The sequence below is a fragment of the Pleurodeles waltl genome, chromosome 2_1 (assembly GCF_031143425.1).
Source record: "Pleurodeles waltl isolate 20211129_DDA chromosome 2_1, aPleWal1.hap1.20221129, whole genome shotgun sequence".
Taxonomy (NCBI): domain Eukaryota; kingdom Metazoa; phylum Chordata; class Amphibia; order Caudata; family Salamandridae; genus Pleurodeles; species Pleurodeles waltl.
In genome coordinates, this window is record NC_090438.1 from 279,055,209 (window position 1) to 279,081,095 (window position 25,887).

General features: G+C 42.2%; 1 protein-coding gene across 4 annotated transcripts in view; it reads right to left on the bottom strand.

The window, feature by feature from the left end:
- Nucleotides 1-996: 996 nt before the first annotated feature.
- ATP11C (ATPase phospholipid transporting 11C) overlaps nucleotides 997-25,887 on the bottom strand; it is a 589,522-nt gene continuing 564,631 nt past the window's right edge. For 2 of the 4 annotated variants that reach the window (XM_069212454.1, XM_069212452.1), the window contains exons 28-29: nucleotides 11,098-11,251; nucleotides 2,925-3,152 (exon numbers count right to left, since the gene is read on the bottom strand). In XM_069212454.1, the coding sequence (XP_069068555.1) occupies nucleotides 3,057-3,152; nucleotides 11,098-11,251 (250 nt within the window). In that variant the 3' untranslated portion in view covers nucleotides 2,925-3,056. Of the gene's footprint in view, nucleotides 3,153-5,810; nucleotides 5,898-8,676; nucleotides 8,768-11,097; nucleotides 11,252-25,887 lie in introns of all 4 variants that reach the window. The other 2 variants (XM_069212455.1, XM_069212453.1) reach the window with 2 other exon arrangements.

A 25,887-nucleotide genomic window follows, 5' to 3' on the forward strand; every position in this document is an offset into this window, starting at 1 on the left:
GACTGGGAGTTGAGCTTGACTCCATCCTCAACCCGAAAAGGCCCCACAAGCTCATCTTTGATAATACCAGCCCAAACCAGTACTCCACCTCCACCTTGCTGGCGTCTGAGTCGGACTGGAGCTCTCTTCCCTTTACCAATCCAGCCACGGGCCCATCCATCTGGCCCATCAAGACTCACTCTCATTTCATCAGTCCATAAAACCTTTGAAAAATCAGTCTTGAGATATTTCTTGGCCCAGTCTTGACGTTTCAGCTTGTGTGTCTTGTTCAGTGGTGGTCGTCTTTCAGCCTTTCTTACCTTGGCCATGTCTCTGAGTATTGCACACCTTGTGCTTTTGGGCACTCCAGTGATGTTGCAGCTCTGAAATATGGCCAAACTGGTGGCAAGTGGCATCGTGGCAGCTGCACGCTTGACTTTTCTCAGTTCATGGGCAGTTATTTTGCGCCTTGGTTTTTCCACACGCTTCTTGCGACCCTGTTGACTATTTTGAATGAAACGCTTGATTGTTCGATGATCACGCTTCAGAAGCTTTGCAATTTTAAGAGTGCTGCATCCCTCTGCAAGATATCTCACTATTTTTGACTTTTCGGAGCCTGTCAAGTCCTTCTTTTGACCCATTTTGCCAAAGGAAAGGAAGTTGCCTAATAATTATGCACACCTGATATAGGGTGTTGATGTCATTAGACCACACCCCTTCTCATTACAGAGATGCACATCACCTAATATGCTTAATTGGTAGTAGGCTTTCGAGCCTATACAGCTTGGAGTAAGACAACATGCATAAAGAGGATGATGTGGTCAAAATACTAATTTGCCTAATAATTCTGCACTCCCTGTATACAATGGAATGTTTAGGTTTACTGGCAAAATGAAATATTGTAACATAACAAAAAACTGTGTTAATATACGAAGGCAAACAATTTACTTTACCATTAGAGAACTTATTTCCTCTCCTATGCACACTAGACATTATTTAAGCATTTCTGACTTCTGTACGGGGTGCTAAGTGCTCTTTATTGCCCACCAGCAAGCACGGGCTTGAGCCAATGATGCTTGTTGAGGGAAAAGCAATGACCAGGTGTTTACGTCTGACAACATTTAAGCAATAAGGCTATTAGCGCTTATCCCCTAATCTTATCCAACATACAGAAAAAACCTGCCCACTAAATCTGCCTGTTTCTTGTCACTGCCACTGACAAGTAGCTGGCAGGCATACAACGAACGTCAGTGTCAACATTCCAAACAATCTGATTGGCTGAGTCAAACGTTGTGCTAATGACGGTTAAAAAGAAAGCAGTAACAATGTTAATTAACAACAGAGAGTGTCGAAAAGACAAATACATTGATTTTTCCCCCAAGACGACTTGTTCATTCAATGTATATGAAATCAGAAAACCTATATAAAAAACGTAATAAATATTAGGCACGTTGATTAGAAGTGCACATGATCAAAGAACGCCGCAATAAAATGTTAAAAAATAAAGTGTACATGTTTTTATACAATCTAATTTAGAATTTCCACTAAAATGGCAATTATATTGGAAGGATTGGCTAGTAACACAGCAGAACCCCTTGCAGCAGTTAACAAACAAACTGTTCAGAAATACAGCTTAATTTATAAACGGTAAACAGTTTGATGACAACTGTATTGGCATTGACCTGAAAAGAAGGCTTTATCACTGTTAATATTTGGCACTTACCTGCTCGTCAGTCTACCAATCACATTCGACCCTTTAATCCCTCTACTACACCGACACATCAAAGTAAACCATAAAAATGTCTCTGGCAAACACTCACATATAAACTAAGGTTCAGCAAATTTCCAAGGTCAGTGCAACTTTAATGGCTGGCTGGCCACCACATGCCACCAGCCATGACTCAGTAAATCAGACTCCGCCCACTAGCGGCACAATGTCCGCTGTAGGTAATGACTCATGTTAGGAATTATCCATAAACAGATCAATATAATACTGTGTAAATGCAATATTTGCTTAGTAACAAAATGAGTATGAGCAAGGATGACTAGGTGTAATCCTAGATTATCTATCACTGAATCCTTTGTAGCCAAACGAAGCATCACATGGTCGTGAGTTGCTTTACTGGCTGCATGCATAGTAAGATATATCATACGATATTGCAGCATATAGCAGGTTATCACGCGCGGTCGGAAACTGCGCAATATGAGTTTGAAGTGAGAACTACAAGGCAGGGAGCTCCACGGTGAAATGACACCGCACCAATGGGAAATGAAAATGTAGCATTAGCATTTCAACAAAGGTTATTCTATGTTGCCACACATTTTGCCTGTGAAGATAACTGAATTTAAGGGGTATTCTGACACAAATAGTTTTGTACCGAGTTCCATCGCAACAAAAAGTTATTTTTCGGTAAAATATAAAAAGTAGCCTGCATGCACTGACCAAAGGCTCAGGCCAAATGGACCTATAATATGTAACTGGGTTCTAGAGAACCCTTTTCTTTAACTCTTGGCAAATATGAGCAAATATTTAAGCTGGATACATTTTAAATGCAGCAAGTGAAGCCTGATTTCAGTTGCCACATGCATTATTAGACATTGTCCTGCGAGTCTGCTGTGGAGTCAGTTTGGTGGATGACAACTGCATTGTTGTTAGTTTATTACACTTGTGATGATAAAGTCAACTGCATCCAGGCACTGATGGTCACTGAGATTGAACCACAAGCGGGAAGAGCCCGCTCTCTCACTAGTGTGAGCTGCTCTTGAGATCAAATAATATTAAATTCTTTTGTTGAGATCCAGGCAAGGCTTCTTCCTAGTTCTTTTTAATGACGCAGCAATGTATAAAGTTGAGCACTACTTCTCGATTTAATTCCGGAAACCGACCTAAAATCAGATGCATAGGTTCTTTCTTTTTGCATTTCTTTCAAGTGTTAGACTTTTTAAGAAGTTCTTAGCTAAATGCTTTGCTCCAGGTTGCCTTGAAATAGAATATATCGTTTGTTAAATAACTGAAATGTGGGTGAAAACTTCCACTGTGTGAAATGGTGGCGTCAGACGTACAAGGCGACTTTGCCCTAGTTGAAGGTACAGTTTTTCGGATGCATTTCCAGGGTGCATTGGTTCTCAGAATGCTTGTATGAAAGTAAGAATGGCTTCTGCAAGTGCCTGATCTGTAAGAAAATAAACAGCGTATTAGGCTCGCTTAACTCAAGGAATCTACAGAAACAAAGGTGAAACTGAACAAATCAAATATGTAATGTAATAGTAAACGAGAATCAATGAACATCAGGACCCTAAACATAAAAGTTGAAAGGATACGCAACTTCATCTTTAACTAGGGGAGAGGGCGTGGAGTCAAGGCCAGAGCTGGCAACTGCGAAACAAGTTTTGAGTAAGTCGCCTCAGTAGCCTGTGATTCCGGGCAAATAACTTTATCTCCCAGTGTCTAACGTAGATGATGCTTATCTAAAGCGCTCCAATACCTTCAGGTCAAGTGGGTTGAGGTTGCGCTATATAAAATTACAAAAAAACAACAACATTTAAACTATGTAACAAGCTCAGAGCAGACACATACGGTACTACCATGGTCGTACTCAAAGACAATGGCTTTAAGTTGTAGAATGGAACCGGAAACTAGAAGACTGATGGAGTAATTTGAGGCCCCACTTCTATCCCATGATATACTGACAGCTGTAAGCAGCTAGTCTCTCAATAGGAGACTTGAGCATCCAGACATTTTGGATCTGAGTATATGCCCTTGAATGAACAGCTGTGTGGTAGGTTTCTAAATAAAGCCATTCATTAACAGTGGCCCACATACTGATCGCTGGCAATTCATTTGAAGAGCTGACACACCACTTCTTGTCCTAAATGGACATGCATACAAACCCTTTCCTTACATGCCTCTAGTTACACTAGATTTTAATATCCCACGTCAGTATTCCCTAAGACTGATTTATAACTTTCAAAATAGGGCAGCGCAAGACCTTTTTTCCAGTCATAGTTGAGTAATACGTTCCCACCACCCACCTGCAGCACGTGGCCAAGCCTTTTATTAAGGCAGGCAATCCGTTCCCTTCTACGTAATTGTGGCACACATGGCGGCTGCCATGTCTTGCCTTATACACATGAGCTGTGCATGTACACTTACCTCATTTTCAGAGCATCATCACAATCTTCCCACACAATCACCCTGTCTGGCGGAAAATGAACAATAAAGCCACGTACTCCACCAATAAAATGTTTGCAAATTAATTGGGGTGAGGATCAATAAAAGCTGTTATATACAGCAATACAAAACGACTGAAACTGTCTCGGTAGGCACTACAGAAACACAAGTTATTAGTTCTCGGGGTTGCAGTGGTAAGTTGATTACCCAGCTGTGAATGGTACCTTCCAAGGCGGGTTACATTGTTATGGAATGTTGCTGACAGTGTAAAGGGAGACACCTGGGGGAGCGGTGTGTCCAGGTGGATGGGGCGTTTCCTGGACAATACTTCCAACTTCATCCTTGGATGAACAACTTTTATTACCCTGGCAATTACCTGGATGGAACTGTCATGGAGATGCCTCATAAAGGATGGAGATTGTATTTGGACCCCATTTATTATCGGACTCGGACTGAGTTACTGGCGGCTTGCCCTGGAGCCTGATAGCTTGACTTCGCTCTTCTGATCGGTCCTACGCTAATAACTCGAGGAGGACTTTGGTTTGCTTCACTGATTAACCATTGTTCTCTGAGGGTTTCTATCTGATCCTGTAGGCCTCCTGGAGCCTCAGCTGGGCCTCAGCAGTGGCCTAATCCTCAACATAAGATCCGGTGTCCAACAGTGACCTTCTGCAATCACAATAACAAGGCCTTCATAGTGTTTTTTGTCATGTGGTGCAAACTAGTAACTTGTTCGTTCAACCGGAACAGCCACTCCTGGATAAGTCAGTGATGCTTGTACCCTTAATTTACAGTCACATGTGACCACAATGGTGGGGCTAAATACTGGAAGCATAAGGAGATATATGATTAGAAAACACACTCGTTTGAATTTGAATTTAGAACTACGGATTCCCCTTCCCACACACAACCCACGACAAACAGCAATCAATATATTTAAAATACCTATATACGAAATAATATGTAGTTGGGGAAACAGCATTGCCACTGGATTTGGATCACATGCCACCACTGATAGTGAAATGTTTTGTCGGTCCGAGGTACATTAGGTCAAGGGCTGTCCCGTGTAGCTCCAGCGAGCCACATTTGTGCTAGATTTCCAGGACAGCCACTAACTGTGTAACAAATTTATACTTCGATGCGCTCAAAATAAATGTATTTTATCAAGATATCTTTCAAGTACATCATTGCGAAGGCCTCTTGGCCCTGTGTGGGACACCCTGATCTCGTCACGCAATAGGCGTTCTTTTAAAGCACACACCAAATTATTTCTAATGTTTTTCATTAAAGGTTCTGCTATTGCGATAGCAGTCATTGGCTGTGCTGAAAAGGACGTCCAGTGCTGATCCAAAGCACCAGGCCGTGATAAGTCAGCAACGCTTGACCTGTGGCAAAGCCATCCCCAACTAGACATACTTCGTTCTAGATTATTCATATTAAGCAACATTCAATCTCTCACAATCTTTTGAATTTATTTGACGTCTTCAGAGGTTAAAGGGATAATTTAAATCTACTTATACACCCCGCATGCATTAAATCTATACATTGTAAGCAAAGAAGCAGGAATCCACGCCAGAAGACGAGAGAGAGAGGCGCTTTTGATTGGGTGAAGATTTCAGACGGCATTAGGCTCCCCCCTATCTTTAGCAGCAACGGGTACCTGTCACAAAACATTAGACTCATCAGAGAACGTGCGCATAAGAAGAGGTCGAACAGCAGATCTGGCTGCAATGCTGCTCGACGTTTTCTGCAAAGGTGAGAGCACACGAGTGGTTTAACTTTTACAGTGGTGAGCAACTATACTAACATCAAACAACCACATGATGTACACATGTCCCCTTGGTGATAACATTGCTGTGAGGTTAGTCCTCCATTCATATTGAAGAAAAATAAACAAGCGGTACTGTATGTGACAATGGGACCCAATAACACATGCGGCGTTCACTTGGCATGGTGTGTTGACAGTCATGTTGAGTTCACATACACATTTACTAAGTTAGCAGGATTAACCGAACACCAAGGCAGCAAGGACCTGCATTTACTAAACTTTATTTACAGCTCCAATCCTCTTCATGAAGCCACAGGAAAACATACACCACCAAATCAGGAGGCAATTAGTGGAGACAGCCAGTGCTGCAGGAAAGCGCCTAGAGTTCGATAGCACCTTCCCTAAATTACACTTACTGTTACTTATTAATAATCAATCAGCGTACCAAAACATACACTGAGAAATACTTAGAGTATCTTGTAGCATCCTAATGAGCGCAAAGCTGTAACTTACTGCAAATACAGCAAGCACTAGTAAATGCAATACACAGTTTTTTTGTTGTTCTTTCTTAAATAGACTTCTTCACACAATTCCACATTTGTCAGCAGGGACACTTATCCTGAAGCAAGTCTGAATAATATTTTACGGTTGTCGTTTTCGAGGTGAAGCTCGAGCTCAACTGTTCAAATCATTAAGGGCTACATCAATTAGATATGATATAAACTTTCATTTGTTTAGTTTAATGGACATTAAAAGTTATATCATTTCTAATTTAAATAGCTTTTCTGAAGAAACTGCAGGACTTGGATCCATCATTTATCCATTATGTGAATATTGTGTATCAAGTGATTTTTTTGTGTTGAGGCAGCTTTCTGCACCTAAAACGTAGAGACACCAAACAGAAGAGAACAGACCGAGCAGGTGCTACACTAGTCTTGCTTGTGGTACCCCAGGCTCTGCATCTGACCTTATGTGAGATGAAGGTGGCATGAGGAGGAGAAAACAATACACGATCTAAGGGTAACTGGTACCATTATGCCGCTGTCCCATCAATCATGTTTCACTCCCCAAGAATGATTCCAGATCCTTTATACTCTCTAGCAAGCTCTTCACCAGAGGCACTTAACCTGCCATCAATTTACTGATGTCAAGCTACCCATACTGTGCTTATGTCAAGGAGTGAGGAAAACCTGGCTATGCTAAGTAAGTAAGTTGAATCTATTGGTGGTTTTGATACAGTGGAATATGCCTTGCTGGCGAATCAACTCTCAAATATTGTTGGGGTAAAAATCAGTGTCCTGGTATAATTATCCCAGTAATTTTGAAAGGCATACAAGACGGTCAAACTGGACATAATCCCCTATGCCTCTGAATCATTAATATAAGAATTCCTTATGGTTACACTCTGTTCCCATATATGTTTACAATGGTGAGTAAGAGTTTATAGGTAAATGTATCCAAGACGAAGGTCATCTGATTTGGGAGTTAAGCATGTCCTAACGAATAGCTAAAACAAGAATTTTTTTTACAAATTATTTGGTCAAGCAGTCCCTTTGGCATACAAAGTCAATAGTCTATGTATCTAGTTGTAAAGTTGGCCATAAACACGCCAGTTTCCCTGCAAACATTATTTGTTAGGCATACTTGGTAAATCTACAGTGGACTGTGCCAGGAAACTTAACCTGAGAAATGTGAGAAAAATAAGAATAGAGCTTCTTAGAAGAAATTCACATCTGCATGCAGCTAACCAGAGCTGGTATTTGCGTGTCAATTCTATGCTTTTTGCTGTACAAATGGCAAAAGACTGTCATTATCCAGCTCTGCATGGATAGCACTGTGCTGATCCTACGCTGGGAACTTCCCAGAGTTCTCCTTTGTTTTTTTGCATAATTTATGCGTCACTCTAACCCTGAAAGGGCCTTGTTTTGACTTATACTGGGTGCTCCCTTGTGTCTGGACAAAGCTAAACCCCTCTGAAGAGCTCTAATGAGAGCGAAACACGTGTCAGGGGTTGCTTTACTCAGTCCAGGTTGGCTTGGACGGTATTTGACCAGTCCAAAGCTGTAATACTGTGCCTGGAGTGGTAAATGGCTTTTGTTATTTTACAGCTCGGCGAGGATGACACTGTGTCAATCCTATGCTTAAAGATTTTGCTGTACAAATGGCAAAAGACTTTGCACTGTGCTGATCCTATGCTTAAAAACTTTGCTAGATAAGCAGACATTTGAGGTGAGCAAATCTAGAGTGTCGCTGGTGTTGCAGGATGCCCCTTACTAGAGCTGCTCTCCACCTAAATTTGGGAACTTCCCAGAGTTCTCCTTTGTTTTTTGCATAATTTATGCATCACTCTAACCCTGAAAGGGCATTGTTTTGAGATATATATATATATATATATATATATATATAGTGTTACTCTTGATAGCGGTAACAGTGGCAGAGAAACAAACTCTTAATTTCTTTTTGAAGATCAAAGCAAGCAAATCCATGAAGGGTATGTGCTTTACAAGTATGTAAATATCCACACAGAGATTTGGGTCATCAGCAAAAATGATTTTGTATAGAAGTAAAACAAGCTACGCTTTCTCAAAATGTAATAGCTCAACAGTTGCTGGCAGTATATACAAGGGAAGGGATTGAGAAAAAGGAAACATGCATAGATGACATTTATTTTATTTAATTGGAAGTCAGGGACCATATGTCCAACCAGAGATGTAAAAGTATAGGAAAGCAATCAGAAGTCTTTAAGAAAGTATGTCACCTTAATCATTCCAAGAGAAACTGTGACTGCTGGAAGTTTGAGAGAGCATGAAGACAGTAGAAATCCCAGAGGAAGGAAGGTATCTTTTTACCTAGTGCACAATAGTAGAAGAGAGGGAAAGGTGGTAAGCAAAGAGAAATGCAGAAAAAAATGTTTAGCTGAATAGTCGAAAATCAGTGCAGGCAAAAGTGGAGATGTGATTCTAGCAAGACACTTACCTGTACACAAGTTATACTTAATACTTACAAATTAATATATTTGATCTCCTTGGACATACATAATGTTGATTCATTACATTCTAGAAATATGTCTTCTATTATTAATAACATATTTACAATCTTAGAACTGATTCCTTATTCTATAATGCAGGTTGAGGCCACACTGCATGTGCTCCGGCACCAAACCTGTGTAATAAACTCAACAAAGAGTTGAGTCATCATGGACTGTTAATATGGCAAACAAGGATAGTAAAGATATCTCTTTTCCAGCCCCTCTTTAAATGAATCAGACCACGTATCCTTCAGGAAGGCTTAAGACAATGGTAGTGTAAGTAACAGTGCTTTTTCACATGAATCGAGGCCACACCCTAAGCGTCCCCATTACATCTGTAATTTACAGGGGCATGACCAGCATCGTGATAAAGTAGCAGTATCTAGTTTTTGCCAGAGGCAATGGAGGCAGGTCGAGTTAACTAACTAGCTGTCAGCAAGGCCTCCTATCCCCTCTCTGTACTACCATTGTGAAAGACCTGATTGCCAGACTGCTTTGGGACTAGTGAGCTGGCTGGCAAGAGGATTCGACAGACCCAAGAGCGCAGATGGAGGCTTCCTCAGATTGACTTTGCTATGTGAAGAAATTGGCTGAGGGGAGTTGAGAGCAGAGCTGATTGGCAAAGCAGGGGCCACAGTTTGAGGGAGAACTAGAGAACCCTGCTGAGCCACCTGGATAGGAGTGGTGCCAGAGTGGTGGTCGGCAACACCAGTGGCCAGATGGTGGGAGTGTGGTACTGTTGTACTGGGAAGCGCCATTATCTGAAGGTTGTTATGCAATACAACTGAGAGTGATGACCACAACACACCAGAGAAGGAAATGGAAAGAAGATAGGACTGGACCAGAGTTGTCACTGATGGTCATCTTTAAATTGAACAAATCATTCTCAGTGCCACTTATGGGCTGGAAATATGCGTTGCCAAATGTGGCAGTTTCTATAGTATGAGACCACTGGGCTGGGAGATGTATTTTTCTTAAAATAAATATATATTTTTATTAAAACCTGGAAGCAGACAATCATAAAGGTTATGATCCTGTAATGCCATCAGACTGGAGCAGTGCAGGGCGAGTGACTGTCAAAAAGGAATCCACATTTTTAGGAGAGGCGGAGGGGTGTGTTTCTATCTATAGATAGATAGATAGATAGGTAGATAGACAGATAGTTAGATAGACACACATGAGTTCTAGTCTGGGAATTAAAAGACCAAATGTAAAGAAGTAAATCCCACTTCGCTTAGAAGGCCATCTGCAGTCATTGGTGGAGAAGTTCTTCACTGAAACTCCCATTCCGAGAGCCTCTACTGCCTCTCAGACAAATGTTTCTGTGCACTATTTGAATGAACCACACTCAAGTGGACACAAAGTCCTAACCAATTTAATTTCACACCAAATTATCAAAATATCATAAAACAGAATAATCAACAGCACTTGCCCTTAAGGATAATTCCCCATGTTGGAAAAATGTAAATAGCCACAATTCTCCAGTAGATACTCAGACTGTGTAGGAGAATCCAAACCAGGATACTGAGGCCACACATGAGAATCTGTTCAGTGTTTAGCGCAAATTCCTGCAATAACAGAAATGTCTGAGATCTGATCACAAATCGTATTCACCCACCAAACAGCAGTTCCAGTATGGGGGTTGTGGGAATGTAAGCCACAGGTACAGATGGCCACCGCCCATTATAGATCACGTCCTGAAACAGGAAGGTTCTTAAAAGTGCAGTACACATTATTTATCAGGAGCACAGTAGGACTTGCCAGGGCGTTCTTCCTACAGATTCTGTGGCGATCCAAAAAAATGCCAAGAGAAAAGAAATATATCTTGGAATTTATGCAAACATTGCAAAGAGTGCTGGCAGGCATGTAAAGTAAGTTCGATCTACTGCATGAGCAAAATATATCAATGTTTTCATTTTCCCTTATTCCAAATTGGCAAGGTGGGTAATATATAAGGGACAAAGCACAACGCCCTGCCGTACATTATAAGGATATTGTAAGTCACCAAGGAGTTTTATAACCATTTAGAGGAAGTAGGCCGAAGGAATGTATGATAAACATTCAAAAATAATTCTAATATTATCTCGCACTCGGATTTGTTTTTATTTTTTATTTTCTAGGTGTCAAGTTCCCTGACATGTTTTCACTTACCTTTTGATCAGATCGTTTCAAATTGCTGAAAATAATTAGAAGAATCTCTGGGAAAAGGCTGACGAGTATCAGAAGAATTATCGTCAGCCAGACTGAAACAGAAGTCAGCATGTGAGCAAATATGAAATACATTCTTTGCTGTTTGAGGAAAGGCCTGAAACAAAAGAAATGGAAAGAATAACAGATCTTAAACTTGATGAAGTTCAGCGAGGAAGAGCCAATAATCACAGTTTAAGGTGAGCACAGTATCATCTTAAAACCTTTTACAAGCATGCAACAAACACAGGTCAATTGAAGACAAAATGGATAGACTAATATTAATTCACTCTTCTAGGATGCTAAGTTTACAGTTTGTTTATGCAGCATGCATCACGAAAGGAAAGCTGGGGGAGCCTGCAAATGCCAGTAAGACCACTGACAATTTCCCTGCAATACCTGCCAATGCCAGCAGCCATGTGGAAGACCATTGACAACTCTACCCATTACCCCCGTCCGAGCAACTATGCAGGAGACTCCTGACAACTTTATCCATTAACCCCATCCCCGAGGACATCTACGAGACTGCTGGTGACTCTACCTGTTACCCCATTCAAGCAGCGGTGCACAAGACTACTGACGACTTTACCCATTACCCCATCCCAGCCGCCACCTACGAGACTACTGATGACTCTCCACTTCCATTTTGCCACCACCTCTGATTTGTGATTTACATGGACTTCCTATGAGAGGGTTTAAAAACTGTGTTTCAGGATAGAAGGAGTGAGGAACTGTGCAATGCTTATTAGCACAAGATGCTTGATTAGTCAAGGAGCAAATGAAACAGAAGAATGGGGTATTCGGTATTAGCTCCCGTCCGTCTTTGAGGCAGTGTGGAATGGTCGGTTTTCATGGTTGCGCTGGACATGGATGGGGCCAACCTAATATATGCTGAGATATGCACTGGGAGAACATATGTGCTCTTTTGGTTCTCACTGTGAGTGGAGGCACCACATGGTAGGGAGGGATGGGGGTAAGTGGCAGTATTTTGGATAGCAGGATAAGATGCCTGTACCCCCTACGGCCACTGGCAATTAAAAGAGGAATTGTGGAAACAAATTAGACATAATGCCACATAGATGCTGTAGTTATCAGACAAACAGACAGAGCTCTTAACCTTTTCCATATTACCAGTCCTACCTAGGTACTACCAACTACATTTGTTGAGCCAGAAGCTCTGTGAACATTTTGAGAATTTAATACGCGTATGAGGAAGAATCCAGATGAAACAGATAATTAATGTCTTTACAAGGAACAGTAAATGTCATATTTGCTATCATCTAATTTAAGAAAGTAATCCAAACTATATTCTGTTGCATCTTTGCCAAAAGTCATGTCAAAATCCTGCAAAAGGTTGCATGTGTTCAAGAAACGGCATAGTGCCCCTCTTGCAGCAGGTCTGAACGCTCCTGGAACATCAATCAGTGAACACATACCACATGCACGACCCAGAACATTGTGGCCTCTCTACATTCGTGATCACCCAAAACCTTTTTCTGTAAGTCTCCTGAAGTGGAACGCATGTAAGGCGGATGTGTCCAGAATGCAGCTTTAAATGGACAATACTGAGATGCCACTTTTTCTCCCATCTCCAAACACCAGAAATTTGTGAAAGCAGGCATGGAAAACACTTACAAGTAGGCTTTCTCAAGATGGCAGACTAACCAGACAGCATTATTAACAGATTCAAATCTAGGATGGAGTTTGAATCATTTCTTGTGATGTAAGTTCATGTTTAATCATATATAAGGGAGACAGAGCTGAGAGTAAGACATGTTGCAACACATTCATTCCTTTATTTTGTCTTTGGTTCTTTCTGTGCACATAGGCAACAACCCAATCAATGAAGTAGCCGTCTCTTCACACCTCACTAAGGGGATCCATTCGCCAGGATTCCCTACTGGAGTCTTATATATATTTGTATAGCACTTACTACTCCTGACGAGGCATTTAAGAGCTTTACAGCAAACAGCATGCTACTCCAGACAAGGTTTGAGGTTAATGTTAGGTTAAAGGGATAGGGTTTTAAAATGGAGTGAGGACAAAGGAGAAAAGGGTCCTATAGAAATCAGATTAGGTCCTTCCCGTAGCACTACTACTTGGTAGATGGTGGGGGTGAATGAAGCTGTAGTCCCTGTTGTTCAGACCACCATTTTGTCTCTTTCCTGATCACTGTCTTTGTGTTGTTCATAGCCAGGAGCAGATAGTAGGTCACACCTCTTTGTGCCTATGTTGTGAGTACTCCAGGCTGGGGGACTACCCTGCTGTGAGGAGAATCACCAGTCACGAGGCAGCGTCTGCAACTGCATAGAGAGGTATTTGAAAAACAGAAGCCACCCTTAACCATTTTTCTTGCATGCAGATTTCTGGTGAAAAACAGCTCTTCCAGGTTTCTAGAGTAGGTTGACAGAAAGTGGAGGGAGCCACATTTTTCATGTATTTCAAGACAAGACTAGCTAATAGCTCTTATCGCAATCAATTTATGTAAACTGTTCTTTTTTACGTTGCAGTTAGTCATGTTTCACTATTTATGATGAAAGCAGTTTACAATATTTATAAAAAAAAACAGTAGTTCGATTTCATTGCTGGCACTGTTATTGCAATGGTATGGGGCAAATCTTTTCTACTTATGCTGTCTTGGTTGAAAAGCAAAATAATAATGATGACTATAGTAATAATAACAAAATAAAAAAGATGGCTCAAAAGATTCTTAAAAGTATCCCATATGCTTGTAGGCCTCAAAGTGTGGGGCTTTTAAATTCTGTATGGATTTTCACATCCTTGGGGACTGTTGTTTCGATCTCCTCTGCAGGAGCTGATTGTAAGAGTCTGGATCTGCCCCAGTAGCGGCTCGCAGTGATTCCTGGGGGAGGGGTGACGCGCAGGGGTGGTGGGGGTGGTTGTAGGTGGGGGGAATTAATAACATTAAAAACAATAATAATAATAAAAAAATATTACCTCCTCTCCAGCGCCACGCCGCTCCTCTCTCCCTCATCGTGTTGCCAGTAGACAGGCACAGGCTCCCAGCCTTCCCTGCGGCCAATCCTGACACTGCTCAAAGCAGGGTTAGGATTGGCTCGGAGTGCCCAGCCAAAGCGCTCCCAGGCAGACTGGGAGCGTGTGCAGGCTCTCTCCAGCCCAGTAACTGTGTTAGCTGACTTTTTGCCCATGGTGCAGCAGAGTTCTTCCTAATTTGAGATAATTTCTGCCTGGAAGAACGACAAACCATACCAATTCTGTTCTCTTCCCCTCATGGATGATAGGAAACAGATCCCCAAGTTTTGGCCAGGTATCTGGTGACCATGCTCATCTCTGCTAGCTATGCTATCATTGTGAGTGCAATGCATCACTGCGGGGCATTGCTGCAATACTTATAGTCTGACCTTTTATAAAGGGGTACGTTTAGAAGAAAGCGGAGAAGAAACAATGAATTTTGACAAAAAATAAAACATTACCTTTTATTCCTGGAATGTCAAACCTGCTGCAGAATGTGCTTACTATACCTGTGGTGCCATCAAGTCCAGTGACCCTACAGGGGAATTGTTAGAAATGGGGTCTTTGGTTGACAGTCAGGTTACCCCCTGTTCAAGCAAGGACCCTCACTCTAGTCAGGGTAAAAGAGAATCACCCTCAGCTAACCCCTGCTTACCCCCTTGGTAGCTTGGAAGAGCAGTAGGCTTAACTTCAGAGTGCTAGGTGTAAAGTATTTGTACCAACACACACAGTAACTTAATAAAAACACTACAAAATGACACAACATCAGTTTAGAAAAATAGGAAATATTTATCTAAACAAAACAAGACCAAAACGAGAAAAATCCGACATACACAAGTCAAGTTATGAATTTTTAAAGATTAAACTAAAAATAGCGCTTAGAAACAAAAATGCTTCGATGAGATGTTAACACAGCGTCGTGACGGAGTCGTTCCCAACAAGCCGACACCAGCGGCGCCGGACACGGAGTCGCGTAGACCCCCAAGTACAGTACCTTTGGTGAAGAGTGAAAACAAACCGATGCGCGAAGTCAGGGATCGCGGCGTCTGTGCGAAACGTTGAATCCACGCACTTTGAGTGGCGTCAGTCACGACGTGGTGCGGCGACTTCCACGGAGTCGCGGACTTCAGCGGGGCTGCAGCGGCGTCGGGCCTGCGAAGAGTGTTGCGTTCCAGCGAAGGTCACGGCGTCAGGTGCAGGCGGCGTTACCGGATTCAGCAGCGGCGTCGGTCCGGATTCGTCCGAAGTCGATTTCCTTGGATTTCCACCAGCTTTTCTTTCAAGGGCCCAGGGACTGGATTGGGCACCACTTGTCGGAGCAGGAGTCTCTCCAGACACTCCAGGTGCTGGCAGAGAGAAGTCTTTGCTGTCCCTGAGACTTCAAACAACAGGAGGCAAGCTCTAACTCAAGCCCTTGTAGATTTCTTCACAAGATGGAAGGCACACAAAGTCCAGTCTTTGCCCTCTTACTCTGTCAGAAGCAGCACTGCAGGAAAGCTCCACAAAGCACAGTCACAGGCAGGGCAGCACTTCTTCCTCAGCTATCAGCTCTTCTCCAGGCAGAGGTCCCTCTTGGTTCCAGAAGTGCTTGTCAAGTCTATAGATTTGGGTGCCCTTCTTATACCCATTTTAGTCTTTGAAGTCACCTTTCTTCAAAGGGGACTCACACCTACTTGTGAAATCCTGCCTTGCCCAGGCAAGGCCTCAGACACACACCAGGGGGTTGGAGTCGGCATTGTCAGAGGCAGGCACAGTCCTTTCAGATGAGTGACCACTCCACCCCTCCCTCCTAGCAGAGATGGCTAATCAGGAAATGCAGGTTACACCCCAGCTCCCTTTGTGTCACTGTCTAGTGCGAGGTGAAAAACAACCCAACTGTCAAACTGACTCAGACAGGGAATCCACAACCAAGGCAGAGTCACAGAATGGTTTAAGCAAGAAAATGCTCACTTTCTAAAAGTGGCATTTTCAAACGCACAATCTTAAAATCAACTTTACTAAAAGATGTATTTTTAAATTGTGAGTTCAGGGACCCCAAACTCCACATGTCCATCTACTCTCTAGGGGAATCTACACTTCAATCATATTTAAAGGTAGCCCCCATGTTATCCTATGAGAGAGACAGGCCTTGCAACAGTGAAAAACGAAGTTGGCAGTATGTCACTCTCACGACATATAAACCACATTACTATATGTCCTACCTTATCCATACACTGCACCCTGCCCTTGGGGCTACCTAGGGCCTACCTTAGGGGTGTCTGACATGTAAGAAAAGGGAAGGTTTAGGCCTGGCAAGTGGGTACACTTGCCAAATCGAATTTACAGTTAAAACTGCACACATAGACACTGCAGTGGTATGTCTGAGACATGATTACAGAGCTACTTATGCAGATGGCACAACCAGTGCTGCAGGCCCACTAGTAGCATTTGATTTACAGACCCTGACACCTCTAGTGCACTTTACTAGGGACTTACTAGTAAATCAAATATGCCAATCATGGATAAACCAATTACATACAATTTACACGGAGAGCATATGCACTTTAGCACTGGTTAGCAGTGGTAAAGTGCTCAGAGTTCAAAAGCCAACAGCAACAGGTCAGAAAAAAATAGGACGCAGGAGGCAAAAAGATTGGGGATGACACTGCATAAGCAAAAAAGTCTAACAGGAATGTTAAGTAAAAGTGGCACTATCTGGCTGCCTATATTTAATTCTTTCTTGCAGTTGTTAGATAATTCAGGAATGGATAAAAAAAGCTCCAAAACCACCATGAATCAAAGTTTGAAAAAGAGACCAACATAAGACTTCCAAAAACAAGAAGATCCAGAGGAATTCCTGATGTAGAAGCTAAGTGGCAATCAACAGGATAAAAATTCTGGGAACAGATGTGTTGTGATGCCTTCACCTTAAGGTATACCTCCTTATATATGATTCAAACAGACAACGCCATCCCAGAAAAATACATTACCATCATCTTGAATTGTGAATGTCCAGCAACAATCACTTGAAAAGCAACCATGTTTAATAGGCATATATTTAAGGCTAGCCAAGCCTATGCCATCAGTGATACTATGTTTTGAGGTCAAAGAAAAACATCTGTGTTTGACATCCTTAAAGCCCTCAACCACCATCTTCCTAGGACAACACTCTACACAGGTCAGTTATCTCCCCTCTGGGTAACCGTGGCTGCGGATACACTGACACTTACGCAGCAGCGTATGGTAAGATGCTTGCCCAGGTGCTGAGCGTGAGGAGAAGACACAACCTACTTTAGAGAAACACATGAGCTGCAAAGACACACAAAGTCCAACTCTGGGCTTACTGGAATGCAGTTGGGAAAAAGCTGAACCATCAAGGAGGAATGAAAAGCAGATGCATCTTCCAAGAGCACTGAGGTGTATAGACTTCAATGAATAAAACACTGAAGACATCCTTGACGAAAAATTGAGAATCACAGATTTTTTCATATTCTTTTTGCTTCTGTACCATAACTGTTGTAGTTCTGAAGAGAATTGGTGGTACATATGGTTTTATTACGCAGAATGAAAGACAGGATGAATTCTCCAAGTACAACACAACGTTTGCCGGAGAGCTAAAAAATTAACTTGTGATGGCAAATGAATCAAAATATTGTGATTGAACTAAACTAGCAAATAATGGACAGGAGGAAAACAAGAAGACAACCAAAATTTAAAACTAAGAAAATATTTATATTGACTTGTCAATGTGTTCCTTTTTGATATTAGAATGACAGATTAAAACCTTTGCTTTTATAAATGGTTGATATAGTCAATAGCTAATGGAATCAAAGGATCAACAAGAGTAAAAAAGTGGAAACTCTAGGATGAAAAAGTTACAAACAGAAAAATCATGAAAAAAAGGGAGCAAGGTGGCTGGGTTGCGCACACACACACACACACACACACACACACACACACACACACAATATCAAAGATAACACTGGATGCTCACAAAGGAAGAAAAGCCACCAGATTTTCTTCTAATGGAAAACTTCCATAAGCATAGTCCACTCTTTTGTATGTAGTCTTCTCAACCATTTATTCAAAGTCAAGATCAGCATCACTACATCCTTCTAGCCAATACGTGTTTCTTCTAAGGATGGGTACATCCAACTTGACCAGAAGGCAATTTAATAAATCGCTGCTTGTGGAACAAAATTGGTTAAGCAATATGAGGGGTTTCATTCAGGAGTCTGTTTTTAGTTTAAAGTCAGTACTACCTCAATTTTCATGGTCTGGGAAGCGTTCAAGGTCGCATTCAGGGAACAAGTGATATCTTACAAAGTTAGACTAGGCTGGGCCTGCTCAAATAAAATTCAGAACCTCCAAGCAGCTTTAGCTATTGCCCTGAGTGAATTCACAAGGCTACTAAAAGCCCATTCTATAGCTTGGTCACAAATACCAGATCAGGTCGCTAAACACAAGTTTAGGAATTTTCTCTTGTAAGAAGAGATTACAGGCAGTAAAGCTTTTCAGCAGAATCTCTATGAGGAGAGCCAACACGTGGGGAAATTCCTGGCATGGACAACCAAAACCCAGAAGAGTAGACAGTTAATTACTCATGTGCAGTATCCCGCTACTTGGGCGATAGAAGATGACTGCCGCAAGGTAGCCGAGGTGTTCTTTTGCCACTGTAGGTGGATTTATAAGGCGACTCAAATGGTATCATCCTTTGAGTTGGAGCAGTACTTCAGTGCTCAAGTTTAGCTACCGTATCTCTCTAATACCCAAAAATGCACTCTGACTAAAAAGATTGAGCCTTCTGAAATGGCTGGCACCCTCAAGAACATGGCTAATGCGAAAGCCAGCAGAGTGATAGTAACCCCATCGAAGTTTATAAGGCTTTTGAGAAATTGCTCCCCTTTCTAACAAATCTTTTAAATTAAATTAAGGATGGGGTGCATGTTTTTAAAAGATTTCATGCCACAACAGCGCATAGCCATGAGAAGAAAGCATTGGAAGGCCTAAGACTGAAAAAGAAAAGATTCACCAACCCTTTGTATACTATTTTATAATACCACAGTGAAAAAGAGATGTACTTATCATCTGGGCCACAATCTCTATTCCACCCTGATGGTACACTGGAGATACATCATTATTAATAAAGTATTATGTTGTTAAGAAATACATGAATATTTATGATAAATACCACGTTACACTTCAACCCATAGTATATATACATATAGACAAACCCGAAACTTAAACGTCAGACAAAAAACTGAAATGTAATTAAGGTGCGACTCCTGTATAATGACTAAGTCAACCTGGGAACCTAGCTTTGAATCTATCTCGGATCATGACTGAAAATTGTTCAGTTCTGAGCAAATCACTTAATCTGTGATGAAGTGTAATTGTGTATAGCCTAAAGATTTAGGCTCCCATCAGATGTACACAGTCTTACTTTGTCTCCATCACTGCCTGTAATATACAACACTCTGTTGCTCTCCGGCTAAGTCTGTATTATATAAACTCATACATGTTTTTGCACTGTGAAGTTATCCCACTTATTCCTCTCCGTCAATGCCCCTTCCTTTTGGGCTCTTTGTGAACACCCGTCACTTTGTAACATTTACATAGAAGCCCTAGTTCATTTTCTCTATCCCAGTATATGTGCCACACCTTTAATTGGGTTCATATAAGTCTCTTTCTCGTTGTAGTACTTTCTTGTGTTTTTTTGGGGATCCCCTCAAAAAAACATCTTTTTTTTCCCTAAAACATTTGTTCATTATGTGTCTGAGGTTGTTTTTAGTAAGAAAATACACTTTTATGATAAGGTTTTCTTTTCTGTGTGTCAGACATGCACACAGGCACAAGATTCACTTGGTACAAATCATCTTGCAGACATCTGCTACTCTCCGGTCTGGTGGATAGCCTTGAAGCTCCAGCAGTGCTTAGGGGCATATTTACAATCCCCTTTGCATCGATCTTGCAGCAGACAACGTGGTGTAAGAGTGACACAGCTGAAAAATGAGATTTATGAAGCCACACAAGGCCACCTTACATGGCCCAGAGCGGCTTCAAAAAGCTCAAGTAATGCAACACAGCACAAATCACGGTGTTGGATTACTCTGCTTAAGGGAGGCATTTCTATGGGTGTTGCATGGGTGTTACCATGCAACATCCATGGATTTTGACACATTCCCAGATTTACCAGAAGTGGTAGACCTGGGAACGTGCCCAAAACATATGCCTCCCCCGCTGAGGCGTATTGAGGAGAAATGTCTTTATTTCTCTTCGTTTTTTCCTCTTCATATAAGAAAAAAGCCTTAGGGTATTGTTTTTGTGCAGGAAGGTTCCCCCTGGTGCAAGTGTTTCCCGCGTTGGCACTAGATTGCCAGCGGGGGGAAAAGGCAGGAATGCACTGTATTGACTTAAATACAGCACATTCCTGTCCCTTTCCTGTCACAAAGTGCAGCGCAACAAGGCTACTTGCTGCACTGTGTAACAATCTCGTAAATATGCTCCCCAAGTGTTTGAGTGGAAATTATTAGCAAAGCCAGTACACTTGGCTTTAATGTGTCCATGCTTAAAAATATAGTCATTCATAAATGCTGTTTTAATGTATTAGTACATTGAAGGCAGACATATTGGCACTGGGTGCTCATACACTGGTTCTGAGAATGTCTCTTCCCGCACTGTGTGAAACGGTAGCTCCACTAGTGCCGCTTTATGTAATAGCCCCCTCCTCCCAAAGTTCAGGGCTAGTTGCGCCCCTGGCCGGAACTACTTCTTTTGGGGTTAGTCAAGCTGAGCCCAGCCTCTGACTCTCTCTGAGCGAACCATGTGGCGTGTCTCAGTGACGCGTGATGGGTGTGAACATAATGACTATCCGGGATGGCACTGTGTCCATGGCATCATGAGTTAGATTTACAGATATAAAGTCTCTGCATCCCCACAACATTTGAAGAAAGTTACACAAATGAGTGGAAACTGACAAGGCTGAAATCAACTGTCTGCTTGCCCGCACTGCTGCTTACTTATGGCCAACAGGCAAATATTTTAGCCCCAGTGGCGTAACAAAGGCCCCCGCCGCCCATGCGATGTGGTGGGAGACGAGCTCCAGGGGACCTCCTCAGCAAAGTACCCTATGCACAGGCAGCAGGCTTCTGACTGGGTATGGGGGGGAGGGGACTCCTTCAAGGTACTTTGCAGGGGGACCCCCTTAAACTTCGTTACGCCACCCCCCCTGATTGCATAAGCTACTTGCATTACTTGACCTGCACTTTTGCCATTAAAAACCTGATATTGACTATCACCTTCCCTGCAAAGTAATTGCTGGGAATCCATCTCAGGAAAAAAAAATGTGTCCACAGAGAGTCGAGTGGCAGCCCTGCACTCACCCGCGGAAGTCAAGTGGCTGTCAGAAGGAGTATAGTGACTTTCAGTAGTGTCTCCCTCTTAGGGACCGGATGCCTGGAGTCTTCCAGAGTCCCTCTCATCTTTTCACATGACCCTAAGGCTGCTCTGAGACGCAGTCACGAGACGAACAATGCTGCTGCACATGAAGAACCTGGTCCACAAAAAACATCTACAGCCATCATGAAAAAGTAAATTTGTCAACTTGTTTATCAGGTTTAAAAAGCTGATACAATTCACGTTGGTGGAGGCTTTGCAACTTGAATGTGAAGAAAAATGTAGTCACATAAATCAAATATGTTCTGATCGTTATGACAATGCTAAAAGTGTAACATTGTCTTTAAAAGTAAAGTTGTTTCCTAGGAAGAATGTTTCGTAAAATGCATCACATATTGATGTCGGTCTGTGCTGCTTCGTCTCATTATCATAGGCTCTGTTTCAAAGAGATTGTTTTAAATTTCTTTCACTAAAGCAACATCTGGGGGTTTTGTGGACTGTTGCTGAATTTTACTGACAAGATACATATTTATGGAAAAACAGCTCAGTAGCTTCAGCACTGACTGCCAAGAGCTGCAACTTTCATCCTCTTGGCTGAGAGGATCAGTGTTGTTGATAATCAAGTTGCCTTATGGTATTATTGTGAAATGCTTGGCCCAGTCAAGTGTGGTCATTTAGCAACATAATGGATTCTGCGAATTGTAGTTTTCATTCTCTTCAAATAATGCTATTACCAGATCATAGTGGTTTCGCTTATAATACACTGATGTTATAGGTCTTGTAGGCTGCAAAAATAAACTAAAAAGAACAATCTGCAAAATTTGAAATTCTGGTCAAGCACATGAATGTTTGCATGTGTTGTGTGTTTGCACGGGCAAACCCATGATATAGTTGATAAGCAGTCTCTTGTGCTGGGTGACTGAAACCTTTGGTCTCACCTTGCTTTTCTGCTAAGATTACTTTACATTCTGGGCTTTTTTAAGGCCACTTCCACACCATTATCTTGCACAAAGTAGGTATTTGTATCCTCTTTCATGGACATAACAGCCTCATTCTATTCACAATAGCGTGTCAGTCAGAGTGTCACATCTGACACTGTCAGACACAAGCACACCGAAAAAATGGAGATGTCACACTCAAGCAAAAAAATATTGGCACCTATGCAGGACATGCAAGTTAATATTTTGAAAAATCTATTAAGTAAACACAAATTAATAGGGGGACATAGTGGTCTATCAAAAAGAAAACTGACACATTGCATGCTATTTATCGTACACTGCGGTAAGAGACTGCACAATTCGACTTGTGCCTAAACATTTGCAAAGCTAAGTTACAAAACCACATGAGGCCCTGTGTGGACGAGTGGTCTGATGTGCAATCCAACCACGTCTTTGGAAAGAGGCAAAGTAAGAGGGACGGGGCGTATGTGGACGTTGTGGAAGCACCCACGCTGCTCCAGGCAGAGATTCCTTTCTTCTATGATGGTCTCCCCAACAGCTTTCAAGTTCAGAGCTGGTGTATCATTCTACTGTTTATACCCTGTCCTCTTTCTATGATTGTGCTTTAATGAATGGAGACGTTCAGAGGTCGGAAAAAAAACGTTGCATAATCTTCCTCAATTTAGACATATTTGCAGCACTACAGGTTACGAGTTTCACTGGCAGACATCAGGGGTGGCTTCTCCGCTGAAGAGCGTCGCCCCACTGCTTTCAGCAGAAGGGGAAGGAAAAATAAAATGATAATAACAAGGCATAATTATCATTTTATTATTTAGCTGGGCCAGGTTAGGGCAGGGCATTGCTGGAAGGAGGAGTGGTTTGTGTACCGTAAGTGTGCATGTCTGTTTGGCTGGCTGTATTGGATCGGCCAAACAGACATGTACATTTTGCATTTTTTCTCCTGGCTGTATTGCACAGCTGGGAGGAGAAAGCGCACAGGGTGCCACTTCCTTTGTGAGTGCCGAACCAGGCCACTCACACCGATCACAGCCCTGCTGTCATGCTGGTGACAGCAGCGTCATGAGTGGCTAATTGGAGCCTGTGCGCTTCCTGGACGAGGACGGAGGAGACGAACCTGTCTCCATAGGAAAAATGTAAGTGCTTTTTTTTCTTTTTTCATCCCCTCCTCCCCCCACCACACCTGTTCAGTGGCAGCCACCACTGGCAGACAGTGTTGTAGCATCACCAGGGAATGTTCTCTATTTTCACTCCTTTCTCTCTTCCTCTTTGCCCACTATTGTTTTACCCTTTTCTCACCCCTCCATTCCCCCTTCTCTCTCTCGCTCCTCCGCTTCTTCTCATTCCTTTGTGTTGTGAACACATTATCCTCAAAATACTCATTATGCGCATTTTGCTGTCAATTTGATACACAGAGCAGAAAGTATGTCACTGCTGTATGGAGAATGTACCGTCCTGCTCTCATGCGGGTAGATGAATGCATTCACATCCTACAGTAAGGCATTGCTACCTGGCCTTCTTCCAAGTGGCACTGGTAGGTCTGTGGCAAGGAGCTGCACAAACACATAGTCGTTGATGATGAACTTTGATATTACAAAAAGGGTAAACAGAACAAGCATGTGTTCCACCCCTTATCAGAGCACTGGTGGCTTATAGCACAGTTGGAGTGGCATTGGCATTTACTGAAACAAAATCTAAATATAAATATAGAAAGGGGTGTGTACCTTCACCTGAGTAAAGGAATGCTGCTCACTCTGCAAGGTCCAGACAGTATGCATTTACAGTGGATGCATAATTTAGGGCCAGATTTAGAGTCTTGCGGATGGGTAAGTACAATATAATTAGTCAGACGGGATATCCATCACTTTTGTGGCAGAGTACCCTTACCCCAAAATTTAAACCTGGCCCTTATTTTGAGACTAATGCCGTCAATAACATTCAGGCCCTAGTGTAAAATTGGGTGCAAGTGGAATCTGTATACATGTTTACACTAATACGTTTCAGAAGATGAACCCAATACTGTTTACTGATGTGCTTGTGTGGGCAAAAACTACCAGATCCTAAGCAAGGCTCCACTTCCAGAGGCCAGTGTCACACATTGGCCTGAGGCCTGAAGAGTTATAAAAGGAAGGACAATAACTGGAAATGCAAGATAGCAGTAAGTGCTGACAGTTTCTTATAAGTCTGTGTTCGGAAATGTGGCCTTCCAGCAGGCTAACCCCAGATTTTTGCCATCTGTTGCTGAATCATTTTTTTGTTGTCCACAGAACTCTGTGCACTTTACCTCTGCCAAGCAGTGGTAAAGTGAGTATGCTTTCCCTTCTAAACATGGTAAGAAATGTCATATCTACTTAGAACATATATCTACTTAGCACATTTGATTTACTTTTACATCCCAAGTTTATGGTACTACATGTACTTAGGGCCTATAGATTAAATGCTACTAGTGGGCTGCTGCACTCATTGTGCCTCCCACTAAAGTAGCACTGTAAAACATGTCTTCAGGCCTGCCACAGCATCCTAGGTTTGTAGTTATGAAACTGCTGTTCCAACCTGGTAAAACAACCTTTTGTCAGACATAATCCTTCATTTTTATGTGTATAAGTCACACTCTTAAGGTAGGCCCTAAATGCCCATAGGGCAGGGATGCATGGTATTTAAAAGGTAGGACACGTATAATTTATGTCTTACGTGTATAATTTATGTCTTACTTGTCCTGGCAGTGAAAATCCTACAAAGTTATCTTTTACAGAGGGCAGGGCTGGTTCTCCCATTGGCTAACAATGGTTTACATTCTTACTTTTAATAAGTGCTAAATTCAGCTTGGGAGCAGCTAGAAAAAGGCTGAAGGACTTGTTTTATTAGTAATTTAAAATCCAAATTAATTGTCAAGTCCGATTGTATATTACTATTTTGGAAATGACACTTTTAGAAAGTTGTCATTTTCTTGCCTAAAACCAATTGCATTTCCTGGCAGTGTCCAGCTATCACCTGATCCTGTTAGCTCTCCTGTGGTGAGATGTGTAGTACCCCCAGACAGTGTACAAAGGGCCCTGGGAGTGGGGAGCTGACCCCTCCCTTGACAGGATGGCCTGGGGAACCGTGGCCAGCCCTTTTCTGAACTTCAAAGCATACCTACCTTGTCAATGGCATATGAAGTTCACACACACAGGCTTGCCTCCCCTTTTCTCTCTAGTCAGGATGGCACCAAACCCAGAGGTGGTAGAGGAACTTTCCAGAACTGTTTTTTGGGCTGTGGGCAGGGAGAGAGACTTGTCCTTCATCCACAGGCTTTCACTGGGCACAAAAGTGGATTCCACAGATCCCTCCTCAGACCTGTGAAGACTCAGAAGAATGACTGCTTTGCTGTCTGAAGAACCTGAAGACTGGACCTGTTTGTCTTGAGCCTAGGTCTGCAGAAGTGACTCCA